The 18,787-nt window shown below is 41.2% G+C and overlaps 1 protein-coding gene across 2 annotated transcripts in view; it reads left to right on the forward strand.

The window, feature by feature from the left end:
* LOC105200923 overlaps positions 1-18,787 on the forward strand; it is a 203,611-nt gene that overhangs the window by 154,849 nt on the left and 29,975 nt on the right. For both annotated transcript variants that reach the window (XM_026130237.2, XM_039445800.1), the window contains one exon: positions 17,265-17,384. In XM_026130237.2, coding sequence (XP_025986022.2) covers positions 17,265-17,384 — 120 coding nt within the window. The remainder of the gene's footprint in view (positions 1-17,264; positions 17,385-18,787) is intronic.

Consider the following 18,787-nt stretch of genomic DNA (forward strand, 5'->3'; position numbering starts at 1 on the left):
GCGAGGAAAAATGGCGTGTATTTATTTAGGATACGTTTCGTTGAGAGTTTCGTAGGTGCTCGACTTCCCCCAAATGCTATTTCTCTCTTTCGCCTCTACTTCCACCAACTCGCGGCTCCTCGCATCCTCCTCCCGTTGATCTCTCCCGCGCGGTTTTAGCCTATGCCGTATTCCCGTTCTTTATCCTGCTCGCCGGTTGTTACTCTATGCCGACAACACCTCCGTTCTTCTTTATTTCCATTAGGGTGCTCCTCGAGCCATTTGTTATGATCCTACGAATCCACGGTGGTCGGGGATGTACCTACCAAGAATAATCCCTCACTCACTTAAATTATTCCTTCGATGCCCTTTAACATGGGAAGCAGACTCGAGACTTCTCATTCACTTTACCTGCCTTGATATTTTAAGCCGCAGAGAGATCTCAATTTTCTAATGTATATATAAGCTCACTTGTCTTGAAAGCAAAGTTCTTGTACTAAGAGTTACACTAGCTTTTATATTTTTTGTATTAGTCACGTTTCCAGCTCCCCTTCCTTTGCAATCACATTACTTTCAAAAGCTAATGAGGTTACATGTTAAAAGTTGATCAAGAAATCTCTATTTGTATCCTTTGTTACATTACAAAAGAGCTTACATTTTAATTGTGGTTTGTTTGTATTATCAAGTGTTCATCAGATGACGTTCAACCAAATTGTCCAAAGTAAACAAGCGAACCGAAAAATCGAGGGATATTGACGTGATCGTAAAACTGGCGTGCGCTTCGACAGTTAGATTAAAAAAAATGCGCTTTCACATCGAAGGCTGAAAGCCACCCCTGATGGATAGGGCTTAATAAACTTTTGAGGTATCAGCGTATCATTCGCCAGACACTCGATGGGATTTTATTGTTTCCTTCCTGCCTTTCTATTTAGCTTGTCAATTCCTTCCGCTCACGAATAAAAACTGTGCCTGCCGGCACATTAAATAAAAAGTTGTCTCTTTTCCTAATGAATTCGCTATCAATAACTTTGATCGTTGCGTCAAGAACTCCACAGTATCTTTGCGATCGAATAACCAGGTTGTCAGTCAGGCACGACTTTGCAATTTTAAGTAAACGCTACCGAGGATCCCACTAAAACGCCTTGTCCGTTTAATCCGTTTTTCATCGAGTCCCCGTTGATCTCCAGTTTCAAGTTTTCAGCCCATCAAAGTTAGAATCTTGAGACAATGGACTCGTCTTTTATTGAATTCTTTCCTGCCGCCGCTCCGTGTCAGAGACGAACAGTGTATGTAAATGTAACCTGGGGGACGTAATCCCATGGAAAAAGGCGGGCAAGAGGGTTCTCGCCATCAAGTTGCAGCGAGGAATATTCACCGTCATTGGCAGTTGGCGTTCTTAGTTCTTATCGTTAGTACACACGCTTCGATATCGCCCTCACGAGAGTAGGATGTTAAAATCGGCCAACTAATGAACCCGTCAAGTAACTCGTCACACAATCTTACATCTAAATTTATTTTTCAATTACCAGTACAACGCGTTATTGGCACTAATAGCACTTTGGGGAGCCTGGGCAGATTCATATAATACTCTATACTTATTAAAGCCGTATATAATACACACACGTAGCACATACGAAGGTCGACACGTACCCTTCTCACCTGTTCTTCGTCTTTCACACCTGCTGCAACACGGATACACGTAACCGCAATACCGCCCCGCTGACGATCGCCATGGGAGACCATGGCGGAGACTTCGAGGAAGGTGAAGGGTCGTCCTGTAATAGTCGTCCCTACGGGACAGTCATGCGGCTTGTATGTCGTACTACGGAGAGAGAGAGAGAGAGAGAGAGACGCTCCGTTCTCCGGCAATGCGTGCCACATGACGGTGTCCCATAAATAGTCGGCTGGACGCCGGAATTTCCATTATATCGCGTTCCTGTACGTAAGCGCCATAAACAATATCATCGAACTCCGCGCCGAAACGGGCTCCCCCATTAGGTGTTCGCGTTGCGATATTTATTACTGCTGCGGCGCCATTGTGATACGTCGGATTTACGAGGGCTTTTTTTAGCGAAAAATCCGCCGGAGCGTAGGAAGAGCTGTCGGGAGGAAGTCGTTGGACGAATTGAATCGCAGAACTAAATTCGCTGTTGGAAATGCTTCGTAATCTCTACGTGGTCTGCCGAGATAAAGCAAATAAGATAAGTTGCAGCAATCAATATTATTTTTTATTTTTTTATTTTTTAATATTATCGGAGAGATTTTAATATTATTTAGTCGGAGATTATCGAACTTGAGCATTGTATTCATGTGCACGGTCACGGTTGCAATCAAGGTTGCAGGTCTACGGTGACGATTGTTTCAGCTGCATTCAATTAACCGGTCTCGCGTTGTGCAATCTGTTATCACAATGCACATTCATGCCGCTGTTTAAACAAGTAGCGAAGTTGCGGTAGGAGTTCTGTCTATCGCACTCTGCCGACTTGGTTATTGTGCATCCATAACAATGCCCTAAATTGATGCTCGAACAAGTATTTGCAAGTAGTAGCCGTAAAATCGCAATTTACGTGCCCGCGCGAGCGAGATGATATCGTAACCACGTTTACTACGAAAGTTAGCTGATAAACAATCGCGATGCATCAAATAAATACAAGTTGTACTCTTAGAACGAGAACTGTAGTTGTAAAGTTTCGTCATCTTACCTAACATTCCGTAAGAAATTCAGTGCAGCAATGATAAAATAATAAATCACACGAGACAATATCAGCAAGGAGGAACAATGTTTATAACGTTTTGAAACTCGCCAAAATGATTTTCATTCAACTCGTGATACGAACTAACAGTTTTACGATTGCCTCGTGAAATGAGGTTTCACGGGGTGATACGCGGTAGAAAGTTGCCGGAGTTATATGTTGTCCCGACCGCAGGTGTTGATGGCCTCAGCAAGCAGCTTAGAGTTACTCGCTGCCCGAATATTTCATGAACTCGAGCAAGTCCTTCGTCGTTGCGCCATATGATTCATTCAGGAAGGAGGGTTTCAAACTCGACAGAGGAGATGATTACCATTTTGAAAGTGATTAAGCGGCTGCCATATACCCGCTTCCTCAATGTTTCCACCGATAAAAGTACCTTTTATAGTATTTTTTTTTCTTCTTTTTTTCTGTTATTAAAAAAGCAAGCGCGCCGTTATTGCGTATGTTACGTCGCTTGGACGTGGATAGCAAAGTTCGCGGCTTCTTTACTAGCTCCTGCATGATTCACGACCAAAGTGTCGTCTTTGTTACAACGAATACGACCAGCCTCGGATCCTTTAAGATCGAGAGGGACGGGTCGTTCCCTCGAGACCAAATCATGGGGAGCTTGTAATCCAGGCGGTAAGGCGAAATACTCTGCGAACACACCAACGCGTCGAGGGCGGAACCGCCATAGACGGATACAACAACATGCTTGAAGGGACTTACATCTCTAAATCTATAGGAGATAATTACATATCCATTTTGCGTAATGAGAGATTAGGAGTTCGTGACAATATTAAGCCGTTGGGTTTGCGTGAATCTATCAACAAGCTATCGCTGTGAAAAGTGTTAATTGCATATATGTGCTAATTATACAGTGTACATATTACGTAGACAAAATTTGATAAAAAATCTCAAAGAGAGATTTAAAGAGATACCTCGTTAATACTAGTAGACGCTTTATATGTTATCGTGTATTTCATGAGTCAGACAACATCTATTTTCTCAACAAACCTCTGGAACTCTAATCGTAAACTCGCCTCGGTTTCGTGCTTTCGCATGCATTTCATACATCCGCATAATCCATAGTGCTGATTCAACATCGCCGATTCAACGGCCTTAGCATGAGTGTGCAAACTCACCGACTGCTTGAATTAGTACCACACGTTGCATATTGTTGCAGCTGCACCATCGTTGTAGCGATATTGCATCTGCAATATGTATATAATTTACCTTCTATTCGATCAACAGTAACTTAATTATATAAAGTATCTCATAACCACTATACTAATAGCCCATTTTAATTACCGTTAATTATTTAATTATGCTACATTCGCGTCTCATAGAAATTTTGTCTTCTTTTTGCTTTTCATATTTTTTTGAAATTAATTTTGCATTCTATAAGTGATTTACATGCACAATAATTGTTTCTGCTAATTCTATTCAATTGTCGATAACGAATCTTGAATCAAAGTGAAAATAATCGATAGCAATTGAATACATTATTTCTTTCAACCTTTATTTCTAAAGTGCGCTTATATTATAAACTATATAATCTATTTCCGATATAATATTGAGTGAAATAAATTGTATTTGGTGCCGGTACTTGATTTACATTGCGCCTGCAGTCAATTTCCGGCGAGCACCCCATTCGACGAAACTGCAAACATACGACACAAATCAACACCGGAACTGCGAATTCGTGATATTTTACATAACTGTATTTTTTTTATTACATTGTATTGTAATTTTGCACAAAATCTGCCGTAGCCACAATATTCTGCAAAAATATTTTGAATGCACTCCTATTATAATTTGATTTTAATTTACTTTGAAAATTTGCACTTCAATATAATAAAAGGTGCAGGAACAGTGCCATTTATTTCTTTTAATGAGTTTGTTTACTTCGCAACGAAACTTTCAGTCACAAACTACAATACGAATTCTCTTGACGATAATTTGAATCTGCTTGCTTTTGAAATGCTTTTCTCATAGTTGCTTACAATATTAACCGACGTGGTATTTTTCCAGTTATTTACAAAGAATTTGCAAAGACCGTTTAATATTCTTCGCGGTTTTAAACAATTTTATTTTACATCAACAAACAGAATAGCAGTATGATGCGGTTGATATTTGATCGCTACTGTTATTTCTTTATTACTTCTAGATAGTTTCCAAACAATAAACGTAGCTATATACGAAAAAGTTTGTTTACTCTATTGTATATTTATCCTATGTGTGGCATATAAGAGATGCAGAAAAACACAGATGATAAGAATGAGATAATTCAAGATCAATGTTCTTCCTCCCCCCGTTAACGCTTTATTCGCAGAATTAATCCTGGCGGAAAGGAATGGTTTAGATCTCGGCCGTTTATTGAAACGCTTCGGCGCTCTCTCTCTCTCTCTCTAGTTCTATCTATCTATCTATCTGTCTATCCTATTTCCGGTGCGCAATCTTTTCTCGAAGGGATGATCAGGCGGACAGCGTTACGGGCCAGTTTAATTTATTTGTCGTCATTATTACGTCGTGATTAAACTTCGGCGGTCGATTGTTCCACAACCCCGCCCGGTGGGGGTCTAACTTTCGGTTTAATTAAAAAAACGCGATCACTGTTTTCAGAGATCCCCACGCCCCTTCAGGCGGGCCGTCTCCTCGCCAATCGTCGGCAAAAACCCTTTTCGAGCTCTCGCCGACATTTCTAGCAATCAACTGGAAATGTTTTTCAACCGATGCGTTTTCGCTTGGCGAGTGCTACTGAACTAAGAGAGCTCTTCTACTTTTAGTAGATTGCTACCATTTCTCAGATACTTATAATTAGATCAAGTGAAATCGGTTCGTAAATCTTGACAATTATCCATTCATATCACTAAAAAATTTAGTAGAATGCGTACGTAAAATATTACTATAAATATTATTCTAGAAAGTAACAATAAGACATTTGTAATGAAACTCCGTCATTCAGACTAAAAACTATTTTCTAGAAATCCGTGAACAAAGAAAGAAAGAGAGAGAGAGAGAGAAAGAGAGAAGAATTTACAATTAATTCCATAAAGTGAACAAAGAGAGAAATAGAGAGAGAAGAATTTACAATTAATTCCATAAAGTAAACAAAGAGAGACAGAGAGAGGAAAGAATATAGAATTAATAATTAAATCTCGATTACTAATTATTAAGTTTTATAATAATTAAATTTAACTGTAGATTATACTCTTACGGTGAGAGTTACCTGTTTGCTCGATAAACAGTTATCTTGTTAACTACATTAGCACACACAATTTATTATAAAGTCCAACTACAAACCCTAAAGTATACAGACACGTATATAAACGAAGGGTACGTTTCACATTCGCTTGTCTTGGAAAATCAGGCAGATATTTTACAATAAAGTCAACGGGATCGCTAACGAGGTGGTCGGAACCTATGCCGGGTACAGTACCCAATTAGCAATGACTCGAGCCATTCCAATTCTAGAAACCCTTAAAACTATAGAATTAGTTTAGTTCTCGTCCTCGTCCGTGGACACTTTATTCGTGAAGCTAGTTACTAATTCCTACCTGGCGCATAACTTTGTCTTCTCGCGTATAACCGTAATTTATTTTTCGAATTGTACCAGGGAGAAATGGGGAATGCTTTAACGCGGTGTCGACGACTAATAGCAGTCTGCGTTATTGGACGATATCAATAAGTCGAGAGTCACGTTCTAGCGAACCCCACAAGCCATTTCTGGCGCGGCTAGAGAGATACGATCTGAATAGAAGCTCCATATACACGGGGTCGTTACGAAAGGGGATCGGATTTCTGTGTACATCGCGTAATACCGCGTGATGTATGAATTTAATTAAGTAATTATATAGAGAGAGGGAGAGAGGCACCGTCTACATTAATCACCGCCCCATCGGTACGCATCCGTCTTCTCCTCCGTTCTTTCTTCGCGCCCCCCCGCGACGTTCCCTCCTCGCGTGGCGAGATTCAACGGATTTCGCGTTGCCGCAGAATTTTCAGCCCGCGGTAACATCCTCGAAAAGTTCCTCGCTCTCAGCCGACTACCCCTTAACGTCCGTTTTAACAATGTCTCGTGCGCTTTTTACGTCGCAATTAACGGCCGGCAATTAGTCACGGTCTGAAATTGTAATTTCTTCATCCCATAAATTGATGTCTCGTTCGCGTTTCATCGGAAACGAGAACGTTTACATTTTTTACGCACCATTTGTTTACGACCGTTCGCAATGCAATTAAAATGTCGCAGTGTGATGCAAAGATACAAATTCTATGAATATAAATTCTCGAATGTACCCTTTACTCTTATAAATGTTAAGTAAATCGTGCAAAATGTAATTTAGCAGCGCATCGCGATTCGCGGCGATGCTCGGCCAGCCGGAAACGGTAACCGTATCTGCGGAGGTATATAACTAGTCGGTAACACTCCCTCGCAGCATTTGAATCAATTACTGCCTTGGGGCTCTTAGGCAGCCCGATCCCGTATTACGAACGGCGAGTCCGGTGCAAAGTGAATTAATTAAGTATCCGTAGGTACGAAGGTTCGGGCCTATCCGAGGCTTCGGGGCATTCGAGGACGTATTAGGACACATTGACGGGGATCCAACGTTGAATCCCGGGCTAGCACCCCTCTTCCGGCACGATCCCGATCATGATCGAGTGTCCGATTGTGCGGCTTAATTGTTACCGCCGCCGGTGCTGTGTCGCGAACCGAAATTGCTTCGCAGATAACGCGGTTATCACCGAGAACGCGACTATCCTCGGCATGTCCCGCGAGCATGTAGGAACGTTCACGCACAATCTCCACGAGGGAGGAACGCTCCCTCGTCACGACTATAGCTTGTAACTGGAACGCGTCCAGACGTTGGTATCTCGATTATAAATCACAATTATGATATATTGAGATATATCGCGAGATCCTTGCATTGCCTGAGCAAGATTTAAAAAGTGTGAATTTTAAACATACGATGGCTCTTCATCAGAGAGTCAAACAAGTCTACAATGCTTGACAGTTCAAGAGGGACGCATGATTGAAACCGGTGGCTGCGGCTCACCGCAGGCCCGGTGTTAGGCATTCAATGTTGCGGCAGCGTTTCGAAAAGCTTTCGGGGCGGTAGAGTCGTTAGCTCGATCCCGTGTTGCTGCGGATTTGTACGTCAAAATTCAACGTTTAGGCCGATCGGCACGTCTCGTTAATTATGCACGTATGCGCGCGTGATGCGTGTCGATCCTGGGAGACGGACCGTTCGCGATTGCGTCGGGGAGGGTTGAAAGTTGGGGGGAAATCAATGTTCGTTGGCGCATTCGCGTCCCCCTCGCCAGTCTGTGACGCGAAATTTATTTCGTGTGGTGTAAGCCAAAAATATTCCACTACATATAAATTCGATTACGCAAAAATATTTGGCAATTTCTATAACGGAGGATTGATATAAAAATTGCAGCGTTTTAACAATATATTTTTTTTTAGGTAAATATAATTTTGGAATATAATTTCAAATTTACAACGCTAAACGACTCTCAATGTTCTTTGTTAGCAACGCAGGCAATAGCGCGACGTCTTCGCCGTTTTTTTCCGTAACTGCGAAGCCTTAAAAAAATTGCTGCTCATTTGCGGATAATCCTCGAGAAACTCTCGTTATTTCGTGGTCCGTCGCGAAAGTTTGTCATACTTACCAATCCCAAATTGGTCTGGTAGAACCGGTTAGATAAAAAGTATATCATCGTAATCTCCTCAGTTTGCAAACTACTGACGATCGTCTGTAAAGCTACAACTACGACTAAACTTAGATTAAGCGATATCGGAAGCATTTACGTACATCACCGGGTACACGCACTGAAATGTAGAGCGCTAACTGAGATGGATGATTGTTAATTGCTAACTAATGATAACCAATCTTCCGAAAATCCCGGAAACTATGTCGTCAATCAAGTCGCAGTCAGAGTTAATTCTAGTGGGAGTTCATGATATTGCTAATATCAAGAACATTCAAGTAACGCAATAAACATCACACGATGATTGGCAAGTCCCTTGTGCAGTTTCCGATTCGTCATTTCAGTAATTAGTCGTATTCACGTAATCCACATCAGTACGCTTTCGTAACTAAAATATCTCACTTCTAGTTTCTTTGAACTTTGAAGCAAAGTAGATGTATCGTAAGGCCGTAATATTTTATTCAAGTACGTCATACAATATTAAATAAATATTATAAAAATGGTACAAAATGTTTAAAATAAATTCTTTTCATCTTAAAACTTATTTAACTTACTCTTCAAAATTATCACGTTATTTTCTTTTATATATTATTGCATACAAGATTTTTTTAAATTAAAACATTTTTACTTTATAAAATAAATTTTATATCTCGAAATATTGAAATAACGATAATGTTTGATTGAATGATATGCAATGTATTCAATGTAACGCAATTTAATTTAAAATTGATATATTGTTAGCCGATGGTCGCATAATCCTCCACTGACTGAAGAAAGCTGGAGATTCATCCAGATAAGAGTCAACCGTCGTTAACGGCGAGGACCTCGTTTTAATCCAGATCAACGTCGGCTAATGTCGCCGGAAACGAAGCGCGTCAAATGTACCGCGAGTTATTAACGAGGTTGGCTTCCTTAGTTCGAGTTTGTGTTTTCGTGACGCAACGAAGGGTTAACCCTTGTGCTCGTCGAGGTGCGAAGACGCGATAACGCAAAGGGATCAAGGCGCGACTAGAAGGCGCGACTAGCATCTTAATAATGGAGTCACATTGTAACAAGAATGTCGCTTTTCGTAAATCCTATAATTCTTTCCATATAAAGAGAAATTTTACAAAGTTATAGGAAATTTTTTCTTATAACTTTGTACGATTTTCTATGATTTTGAGAGGGTTTAAAAAGAAAATACTCTCCGTGTATCGAAAGAAATGGAATTAATTTTGATGAAAATATTTTAAAATATTACAAACTCGTTGCAGTTTATAGAATTAAAAAAAAATATATAAAATCACATAAAAACATATTAAACTATGATTTTGCTAATAACCGCTTCTTAGCCCCGTTCTTTTTATTTAATTCTACAATTATTACAAACACATTTAATTTATCTATCGTTTGGATATTTCACGAAATATGCATACACATTTCTGTGCACATTTTAAGAATGCGCATTTGTAATGTCGGATACGTGCAACTTGGTACGACGTCGCTACAGTTAATTAGAAACTACGAAACTATGCAAGAGAAGATGCTGCTATTGTTACGCACGCAATTTCGTGTTTCTGTCCGCGTTGAGGTTTCGCGCGACTGAATGGAAAAAAAATGTGACACCGAGATAGCCTCGCCTGGCATTTCACGATGCATTGTTCGACCAGACACGAACAAAACTCAGGAACGTGAGATCGCCGTCTACGGCTGATCGTGACGAGCAAGTCTGGGTAGGTGGGATTTTAATAAACCGGAAGCTCATTGTGCGACTGTTCGAACGCACACACGTGAAAGCCGCCGGAGAAAAGAGGATGGATGTCGGCGAGCATAACAAGAAGCAACGTGAAATGAACGTGACTCTCTCGAGGCTGCATTAGCGTTACGCTAGTAATTATTAAAACACGTACATGTACCTCTTTCTCTTTCTGGGACAAGAATCATTAGAATAGTAACGAAAATCCTGTTAACGTTTGAGCATTGTCTTTTTTTACTAACATATTTTTAAATCGCTTAATTAACAATAGATTTTTCTGTTTGCACATATAATTAAGAAATAATATGAACAAATTGAACTTGTAAAACATATATAATTGATAATTTGAAATTGAGTCGACTGATATTAACAGGATTTCCGATACGTGCTAAAGTCCGTCAGCAACTTGTTAAACAAGAAAACGGAAAGCTTCGATTTAAAACGTTCCGTGATAAGAGAGGGTCGTCGCGTTGAGCTCCGTTTAACAAGAAATAAGGGTGGTCGAGAGAGGTACCGGTTCTCAGAGAGTCTCTAAGACGACTTTGGAACCAGGATGCTTTCGCCGTGACGGTGGCGCGCCTTTTCCGAAAACTCTTGCCGAGGGGGCTCCATGATGTTGCAACGGGGAAGTCCCAAGGAGGAACTTCTAAAATCAATTAGCAGCCCCTTAGGCAATGGGGTTCCGTTCCCGCGCCCGGAGGACCCTTTCCATCATAGGATAAGGGGTGATAAGAAGGGGTCGACGTTTATCCCAAAAGAGGAACCAGCGTAACAATCACGGCGCTTCTGCGACTATGCGAGCGCGCATTTCGAGGGGTTGGGGAGGCCGTCTGCGCGTATGTGCAGGTACCTGCGATGATGGTTGCACCGAATCGACGCAACCCTTTCGCACTGTTTGCAGCTTCCCACGGCCTATGACGCGCCTGTGGCTACAGGATTACTTAAACCACTTAGGGATAGTGATTTTTGAACATCGTGTAGTATGTGATAAATTTATTGGAGCACTTAAACGGATTTATATAAATTTAACGTTCATGATCACGCTTGCAAGACTGTGAGTTTTTGAAGTTAAATGAAATTGTGATTTATTTACAAATTATCAGATTGCATTTTATAATTGTAAGTTAAAGACTTTGAATTTCTATAGACTTTTATTTAATAATTGCGAAGAAACTAAAGATACCAATCCAAAGAAACAAATCGTTAAGTATCAACGCTTTGCCACACAATGGCTTGACTGCTGGAAAAATTAATTATTTTCCGCACCAAGAGCGCAATTTTCATAGCCGTAAAGTTTCATTGTGGAGAATCCCCGCGTTTCATTTCGAGTACTGTTTAAACTTTTACCCAGAGGGATACTTCGACGAGATAAGTTAAGACGATACGTTTAAGCCGACTACCGTTCTTTTTCCAGTAGAAGTTTAACGACTCCGTTTAACACGCGCACTTGACATCGCGTGTCCAACAAAGTTTAGATATTGGAGAAGACACGTCGACAAGATTACGAAGTCGGAGTTTCAAGATCTGTCCTTGGCGTGGCGCTTGTTCTAATTGAGTGGCATGAAGGAGAATCTTAAGGTCCTTGTGAATTGTCAAAATTGCGGAAGCTGGAGAAAACATTGGTTCACATTCACACAGAAACTTTGAAACGTAGACGATTGTATAATAGAAATATGTATGATTTGAAATAAAAATAATACGCAAAATATAACGATAAGTGAAAAATATTATATAATACTTCTTTTTACTTGTAATATAAAATACTTTTAAAATATAAAATATTTAATAATAGTAGAGCAAATAGACCAATATATAAAACCATAAATAATTATAATAAAGTTGATCCTTATGCAGTTATAACTGGATCTTTGTAATAAATTTTTTGTATAATTTTATATATTTTTTCAAATTTATCAACTTGTTTGCCAAATAAATTTTTGATCCGAAACACAGTTGAATAAGAATAACAATATTAAATTGATATTAATAATCAATTTAATAATAATGATGCTAACAAGCATCGTCTGTTAGTCCCTCTCCCTAAATATTATAAAAACGTTGTTGCAAAAAATAACAGCTCAGCCAGAGATTGAACCTGAATAAAATATTTATTTGTTATCTTTCTTTTTTATACTTTGTTCTCATACATTGTCTTATTTTTAGTATTAGTATATTTCCTCGTAGTGATTACGGTTAAAGAGGCTTTGTTAGCTATCCGCGATAGAGGGACGAGAAGGAAATGCACGGAGGGGACAAGAAAGATGAAGCGAGCCTAAGAAAGGCGGATGATTAGAGACTGTTGGGTCGACCCTTAGTCTGTCTTATTGCTAGTACTCGATTTCTACAACGGTAGAGCTCCTCGTTCGACTTTGAGCAAGTTACGCTCTCTTTGAGCAAGTTGCCGGACCCTTCATGACCCCACAAAGGGCTGCGACAAAAAGGAACGTAGACCTTCGATAGGCATTTCGGTTCGAACGAAGCGTCTAAGGCACATCGAATTGGTCGAAGGACACACGGGTCCCTTAAATGGGGACGAAAGAACTCTCAGATGCTGTGGTTGTGACCCTTAAATTGTGAAATCATATAGTGTTCTTCTGTCTTTGTTCTTTCAAACGATAATGTCTCAAATCGATACTGCTTTAGTATCAAATGTCATGGAAGTTTAAGGATTTCCAACGATGATATATTTATTCTGATTTAATATAATGACACAAGTTCTTCTCCGCGATCAACAATCGTAATGCAAACCGATATTTATACTCTTCAAAGTGATCTCTCGTCACAATAAACGAGCCTGATAAAAAAGGATCTCGATAATAAATTTCAAGTTAATAGACTTCTTTATACAAGGTCCTTTTTTTCGCCGTGTTCGACTCGCACCCACTCACGCTATTTCAAAGTTTTTCAGACTCTTCGTCCGTTCGCGCATCATCACCTTCGTGAAGATATCGAAGGATCTTTTTTTTTCTCGACATCGGCCGGTTGCCTCGGGGTGCCGGGGGGTAACGTAATGAACGTAGACCAGAAAAAATGATATCCAAAGGAAGAGTGATGAGTACATCTGGGAAATACGTGATGAAGATGTCGGGTCGTCGAACGTTGCCATTGGAAAGGACGTTGGATAGCCCCGGGTGACTTCGCTCTTGCGTTCCATCGAAGAGCAGTTCGTGAAACTTTAACGTGTTTACCTGCTGGTGTTAGATCGAATCAGATAGCCGCAACGTGGAAAATAAAAAGAGCGAGTCCCCGAAGACTCCGTGCGCACTTTCGCTCATCGTCAATCATAGTTAACCCTATTCATCGATCTTTAGCTCCCTTTATGGCGTTCTTTATGGTCTGACTCATTGCCTAGGTCGGCGAAGAAAGTGGCGATCTATTCTATACCTCGTGTATACCTCGTGAAAACACGTTCAAGAAGATGGCTGGACGGTAGTAGTTGTTAAATTGAGGGGATGCTTAAGACGAGCATTAATGAACTGCTTTCACGATTGTTTTCTTTCTTTTTTTCAATCTAAAGAACGTTCGATGGAAGGAATGTGAACATTTGCCGGCCGCAACGCAAATTTACTCTCGAAACGTTACGCGCACAGTTTGATGACGAGCATTTAGGGATTCTGCAGAGGTATCAACACCGGAACCCTTAGCTATTCAAGTCGTAACCCTTCCCAGTTAGATTTAATTATGTCATCGTCAATCGATCTGTTTGCACAATTTACCCATTACGCTGCGCTACGATTTAACGGTTCTTTCAATAGAGTCGTGCGCATTGTATCGCAAACCAATATTATTCGTAAACCAATATTACTCTATTTCAATAAATCGCAGTAAGACTCTTACGTTTTTATTAAATTTTATAAATGCGGAATTTTTATTAAAAATCATAATGAAAATATCGCTCTGCAAAAAATGTCGTTCGTAGAACATTGCTCTTTAAATAAAATCAGTGTGTGACCACACATTTGTAAAATCCTTTCATGCATTTTTCACAATTACGAAATTGTAAAAGTAAATTAATACGACTGGAAAATTATCAACTTGACATAGATATGAATGTGGTAAACCGTGCAAGAAGTTCCGTGGAATAAACATTCCGTACATAGTTTAAGTTCGGAGCACAATCGCTAATATCACTCCCTATTACCATAGTTCTCCCGGACGTCATTACCGAGCGAAGGCATTTGCCCATTATGTGAGAATATTGATCACATTATTCCGTACCGCTTAAGAGAAGCTTATAAATTATTGTTCTCGTTGAAAGACGTACGAGCATTGTGCAACAGTGGGACGATTAGTTCTCATTATCGCATCAAGATTCCTGTTATCCGTTCAGATCATTCGACTACAGTTTTTTATACTAAATGGTTCAGGATTAACGATCGTAGAGTCGTGCATCACGCGCTTTGCGTGCGAGAAACGAAACGCAGCGTTCGGGAATGACCAAGCCGAAAGGCAAATCGCGAGGAGGGCTGACGCGCTCCCCGCGGGGCAAATTTCCGATTTATTCAAGCTCGCTCCCGAATACTTGGGAGCCCATAAAGAGAATGAATGGGATTGTGGCGGTCGCCGCAATGCTCAGGGCTGCTTTAGGGGTTCATGAAATACGCGCTCATCGTTGTCCCTTTCTCTCTTTCTCTTTCTGTCTCTCTCTCTCCTTTCTCTCCTCATCTTTCACTTTCTGTCTTTCTCTCTGTCCCTCCTTTTGGACTTTCTCTGCTCCTTCCGCCCTCCGACTCACGTTGTCGCGCTCGGTTCTCCCTTTTCGCTTGTCCCCCAATTGCGCTCTATATCCCCCCTCCCCTCACAGCTCTTCGCGAATCGAAACTCCTCTCTGCAGGGTGGCCAGCGGTATTACCATGAATTTACATAGCTTCGCTTCGAACTCCGAACATATTGCACCGCTTTGATTTATGCGAAACATTTGCTAAATATTCCGGCTTAATCTCGGCCATGCGAAATATCTTGCTAAATACGTTGCGGGAGAACGCAGGCTCGCGCTCGCTTCTCTATAATGACATTCTAAAGCGCAGCGCGCTCCAGAAGCACAGTAAACAGATCTTTAGAACACGGTAAATAGGCACTTTATAAATGTCAGTCCACGGGAGAGAGCTTTCGACCTCACTCAATAGCGAGCCCTCGGAAAACTCACGCGGCGTCGAAGATTTACGGGAAAACAAATCATTTTGGGAGACACTCAGGGATCACCCGGCGAAAATATCTATTTTGGCAAACTTTAAGGATTACATGCGCCGTGATTTATGACCGCATCGGCTAGGTGCGTACGAACCACGCGTATCATATTTTAATATTTCATGAATAACTCATAGGTTTGATAGAATAAAAATTGTATTAAAATTTCTTTCCGCTGTAAAGTCAACATTCGTGCTGCTCGTTAATACGTCTAGATTAAATATACGACTCCGTCAGATGTATTTAGAATACTGTGCAAGTACCCCGTCCAGCAATATTATCGATGAACGGATAATGTGTAAAACAACGTGAAATATGATTCCCAGTTACGCGGATTCCCATTGGCGGTTCTCTCGGATTTCCTTACATTCACCCTCTCGAATCGGCCTAGTTCGTATTTGGCTTCCTCAATGACGTCAGCGGATACGCCACCGCAGTTCGGCAAAGGGGTAAATGTACGCTCTGAAGCCGGTGAAATATGTAAAACTACACCGTTTAGCTCCAATTACATGGCTTAACGGCAAACGAAAGTCTATTTTATTATCGCTTCGCGTTTCCTTGTCAACGATTCCGTTGTTGTCCGATCATACGCATTCCAGTACTACTGTCGACTACAACTAGCGCTGAAAATTAAATTAATAGAGAGTTACGATGCGTTGAATTGTCAAGGAAGGTTGCACGCGCAATCTGTATCATTTTTGCACTCCGTGCAAAATGAGTGCAAAATAACTTACTGGTTGCTTTACCTCGGGGCACTCCAATGCAGCTCTCTGCGAATCGATTTTTCTACCCGGCGCGGCGCTGCTCCCCCAGCCTCTAAGTGCTAGTTGCGTCATTTCTCGATACCTCCGCTATTTCCGCTTTTCCGGGAACCGATTGCCTACGCATTTCACTCCCTCCGTTGTCCTTCGGCCGTTTATCTCTTTTTCTCTCTCTCTCCACTTTTGTTTCGTTTTCCACTTCACATATTCATACGGGGCGCTCTCTTCTCACAATAAACGTAGACCATTTGCATGCAGAGTCCCCGACTCGCGCGGAAACAAAACTCCCTTCACAAGCCGAACATCCCCGTGGACTTTGCCACCACTCCTCCCGGGGTCTCCGACGCGATAAGCCGCCCCCGGGGATCCGCGATTGTCTCGATTTATATGCACGCATAGACGTAGGCCGTGGCCACGCTCTCGATTCTCGGCGCGCACGGGGTGGGACGAGGCGTTCACGCATCGATAGATCGATCCTCCGACAGACAGTAAATATCGCTGATGAGCTGGTCCAGTCAGCGTCGACGGGGATTTGAGGACGCACAGGCGGCTTGGGGTGCTTACCCTGCGATTTGTCGAGTGGCAGAAATCCTCTGCAGTTCGATGTCGGATACTTCCCCGCGGATTTTCGTCTGCCGATCGTTCTTCACTTTTTCAGCAACATTTTATGTATTATCTCTCCCCATATAAAAAAAATGCGTGCTTCGATAGCGTCGAGGCTAATCAGCGAGGGCAACGACTAGCTTGCTTTAGCTGTTCTAAGCATTAAATGAAAATAAAATTGATTCCATCCTTTGAGGGATTGAGTGTTACAAGAATACAACAATTTATTATTATAATAACTTATATATAAATTAATGCATTTATCCGTTACGTTAGATATTTTTATGCGACTTTATTAAAGATTAAAAATCAGCTCTCGCACGGGCCGGTGATGCAGAGCTTAAAAAGCGTGGGCGAAGTTTTTCAGTTATCAGAGTTCGCGTCATTTGATGAAAAGTCATCCCTTACAACTTTGAAACTCTATTAAGGGAAGGTAGGGACACGAAGAGCGATGAAAGTTTGAGAGAAAATTCTCATTGGATGGAGTGGTTAATGGGAAATGGTAATAGAGCGAGCACGATGTATATCATTTCCTTCCACTTCTGCTTGCAGGTATCGTTGTGCGACGATTACAGTCTACCCGTCGACTTCGTGAACAAGAGACGTCCAGCGAGCGCTGCAGCTGCAACTTCCACGGTGCAATGGATCCTGCCGAGTCCTACTGTAGAGAATGTAAGTGATTTGACATTTTATGAAAAATTGAAACTGAAACCGATATGGTTTATCTTTTAAGCGCAAAATGTTTATAATACAATATTCCTGCAAACGAGAAATTTACGTTACATCGTTATAAATTTAACGGCATTTATTGCAAACCTCGGTATTATTCTGTCACGATACGTTATGCAATTCAATTATGGAAAAACGGGGTATATACCTACAGCACTTTGCATGAAAAATTCAATTAAGGAAATCAGACGGCGACAATATATAACTTTAGAATAATGCCTTTACGCAATGCGGCATTATTGCGGTAACGATAAAACTTTATTCACTGAAGTCGAGCCTTTATCTGCACTCACGGTTCAATGAATTCTGCGTTAAGCAAACACACTGTCGTTACACGTTCACGCGTCCCCATTGTGGCACGTCCCCAGTCAAAAAAGTTTATCGATATTTTTCCTCCCGCGACGTGCAGTGAATCAAAAAGGTCAGGGGGTTACATTCTTTTCCGCAGGAAAACAAAATATCTCAAATAATTTTTGCATAGCCTGCATATAAAGTATGTTGTCTGGTACTGCACCAATACTGCGCTAAGGTTCATCTTTAACAGGAGAGTAGTATAAAAACAAATAGTCACGTCAATTAAATTGAAGTTAATCAATATTAATGCTAAAAGCATGGGGAGAAAGAAGGGTCTGGCGTTGAGAATGAAGTGGTGCGTTAGGTAAAAAGAGTCAGCAAAAAATGTAAAAATAACATCCCGCACATACAATAATATCCCTCGACCGTCTCCTCTACGTACGCTGCGTGCATGACGTCACTTCCTGTGACTGTGGCTCGAGTCGTTCTGTCGGCTAACGATAGTATTGATATTTTTGCAACACGGGCGATCGGGGAATCGGCTGAAGGGAGAAATATAATTACAGTGGTGACAAAATACCCCCGGGTAACCCGAAGGGCATCGGATGCAGGGACACGGGGACATTGGATGAAGGGTGTCAGAGGGTGGTAACAACGGATGCGAAAAGGAACGACGAGGAGCATCGGTGGCAGGGCGGTGACTTCCGGCGTTGCTTATAATTGCTCCGCCGCTCGGTTTCTGGTGCCTGGGGTTGCCTCAAGCTCTGCGCCTAAACGCTTTGGCAGCGACAAAATTCGTCTCCGTGCGTTCTGCGGTTATATCTCGAAAGTACGCTCGAAATGTCATGCTTTGCGGATTTCTCGCGAAGAAACAGAGTAACCGATAGAAGTGGTTGTTTTTGGCAATTACGCACGATTTGGCTCAAGGGACTGAAAATTTAGCTTGATACAGATCCAAAAACAATTTTGTTGGATTATCAAAATAATTATGTTAGAAAGCTCAAACTTAATGAGCAATGTTGCAAAAAGTTTTGACATATTTGAACCAGCTT

The sequence above is a fragment of the Solenopsis invicta genome, chromosome 2, assembly GCF_016802725.1.
Source record: "Solenopsis invicta isolate M01_SB chromosome 2, UNIL_Sinv_3.0, whole genome shotgun sequence".
Classification (NCBI taxonomy): domain Eukaryota; kingdom Metazoa; phylum Arthropoda; class Insecta; order Hymenoptera; family Formicidae; genus Solenopsis; species Solenopsis invicta.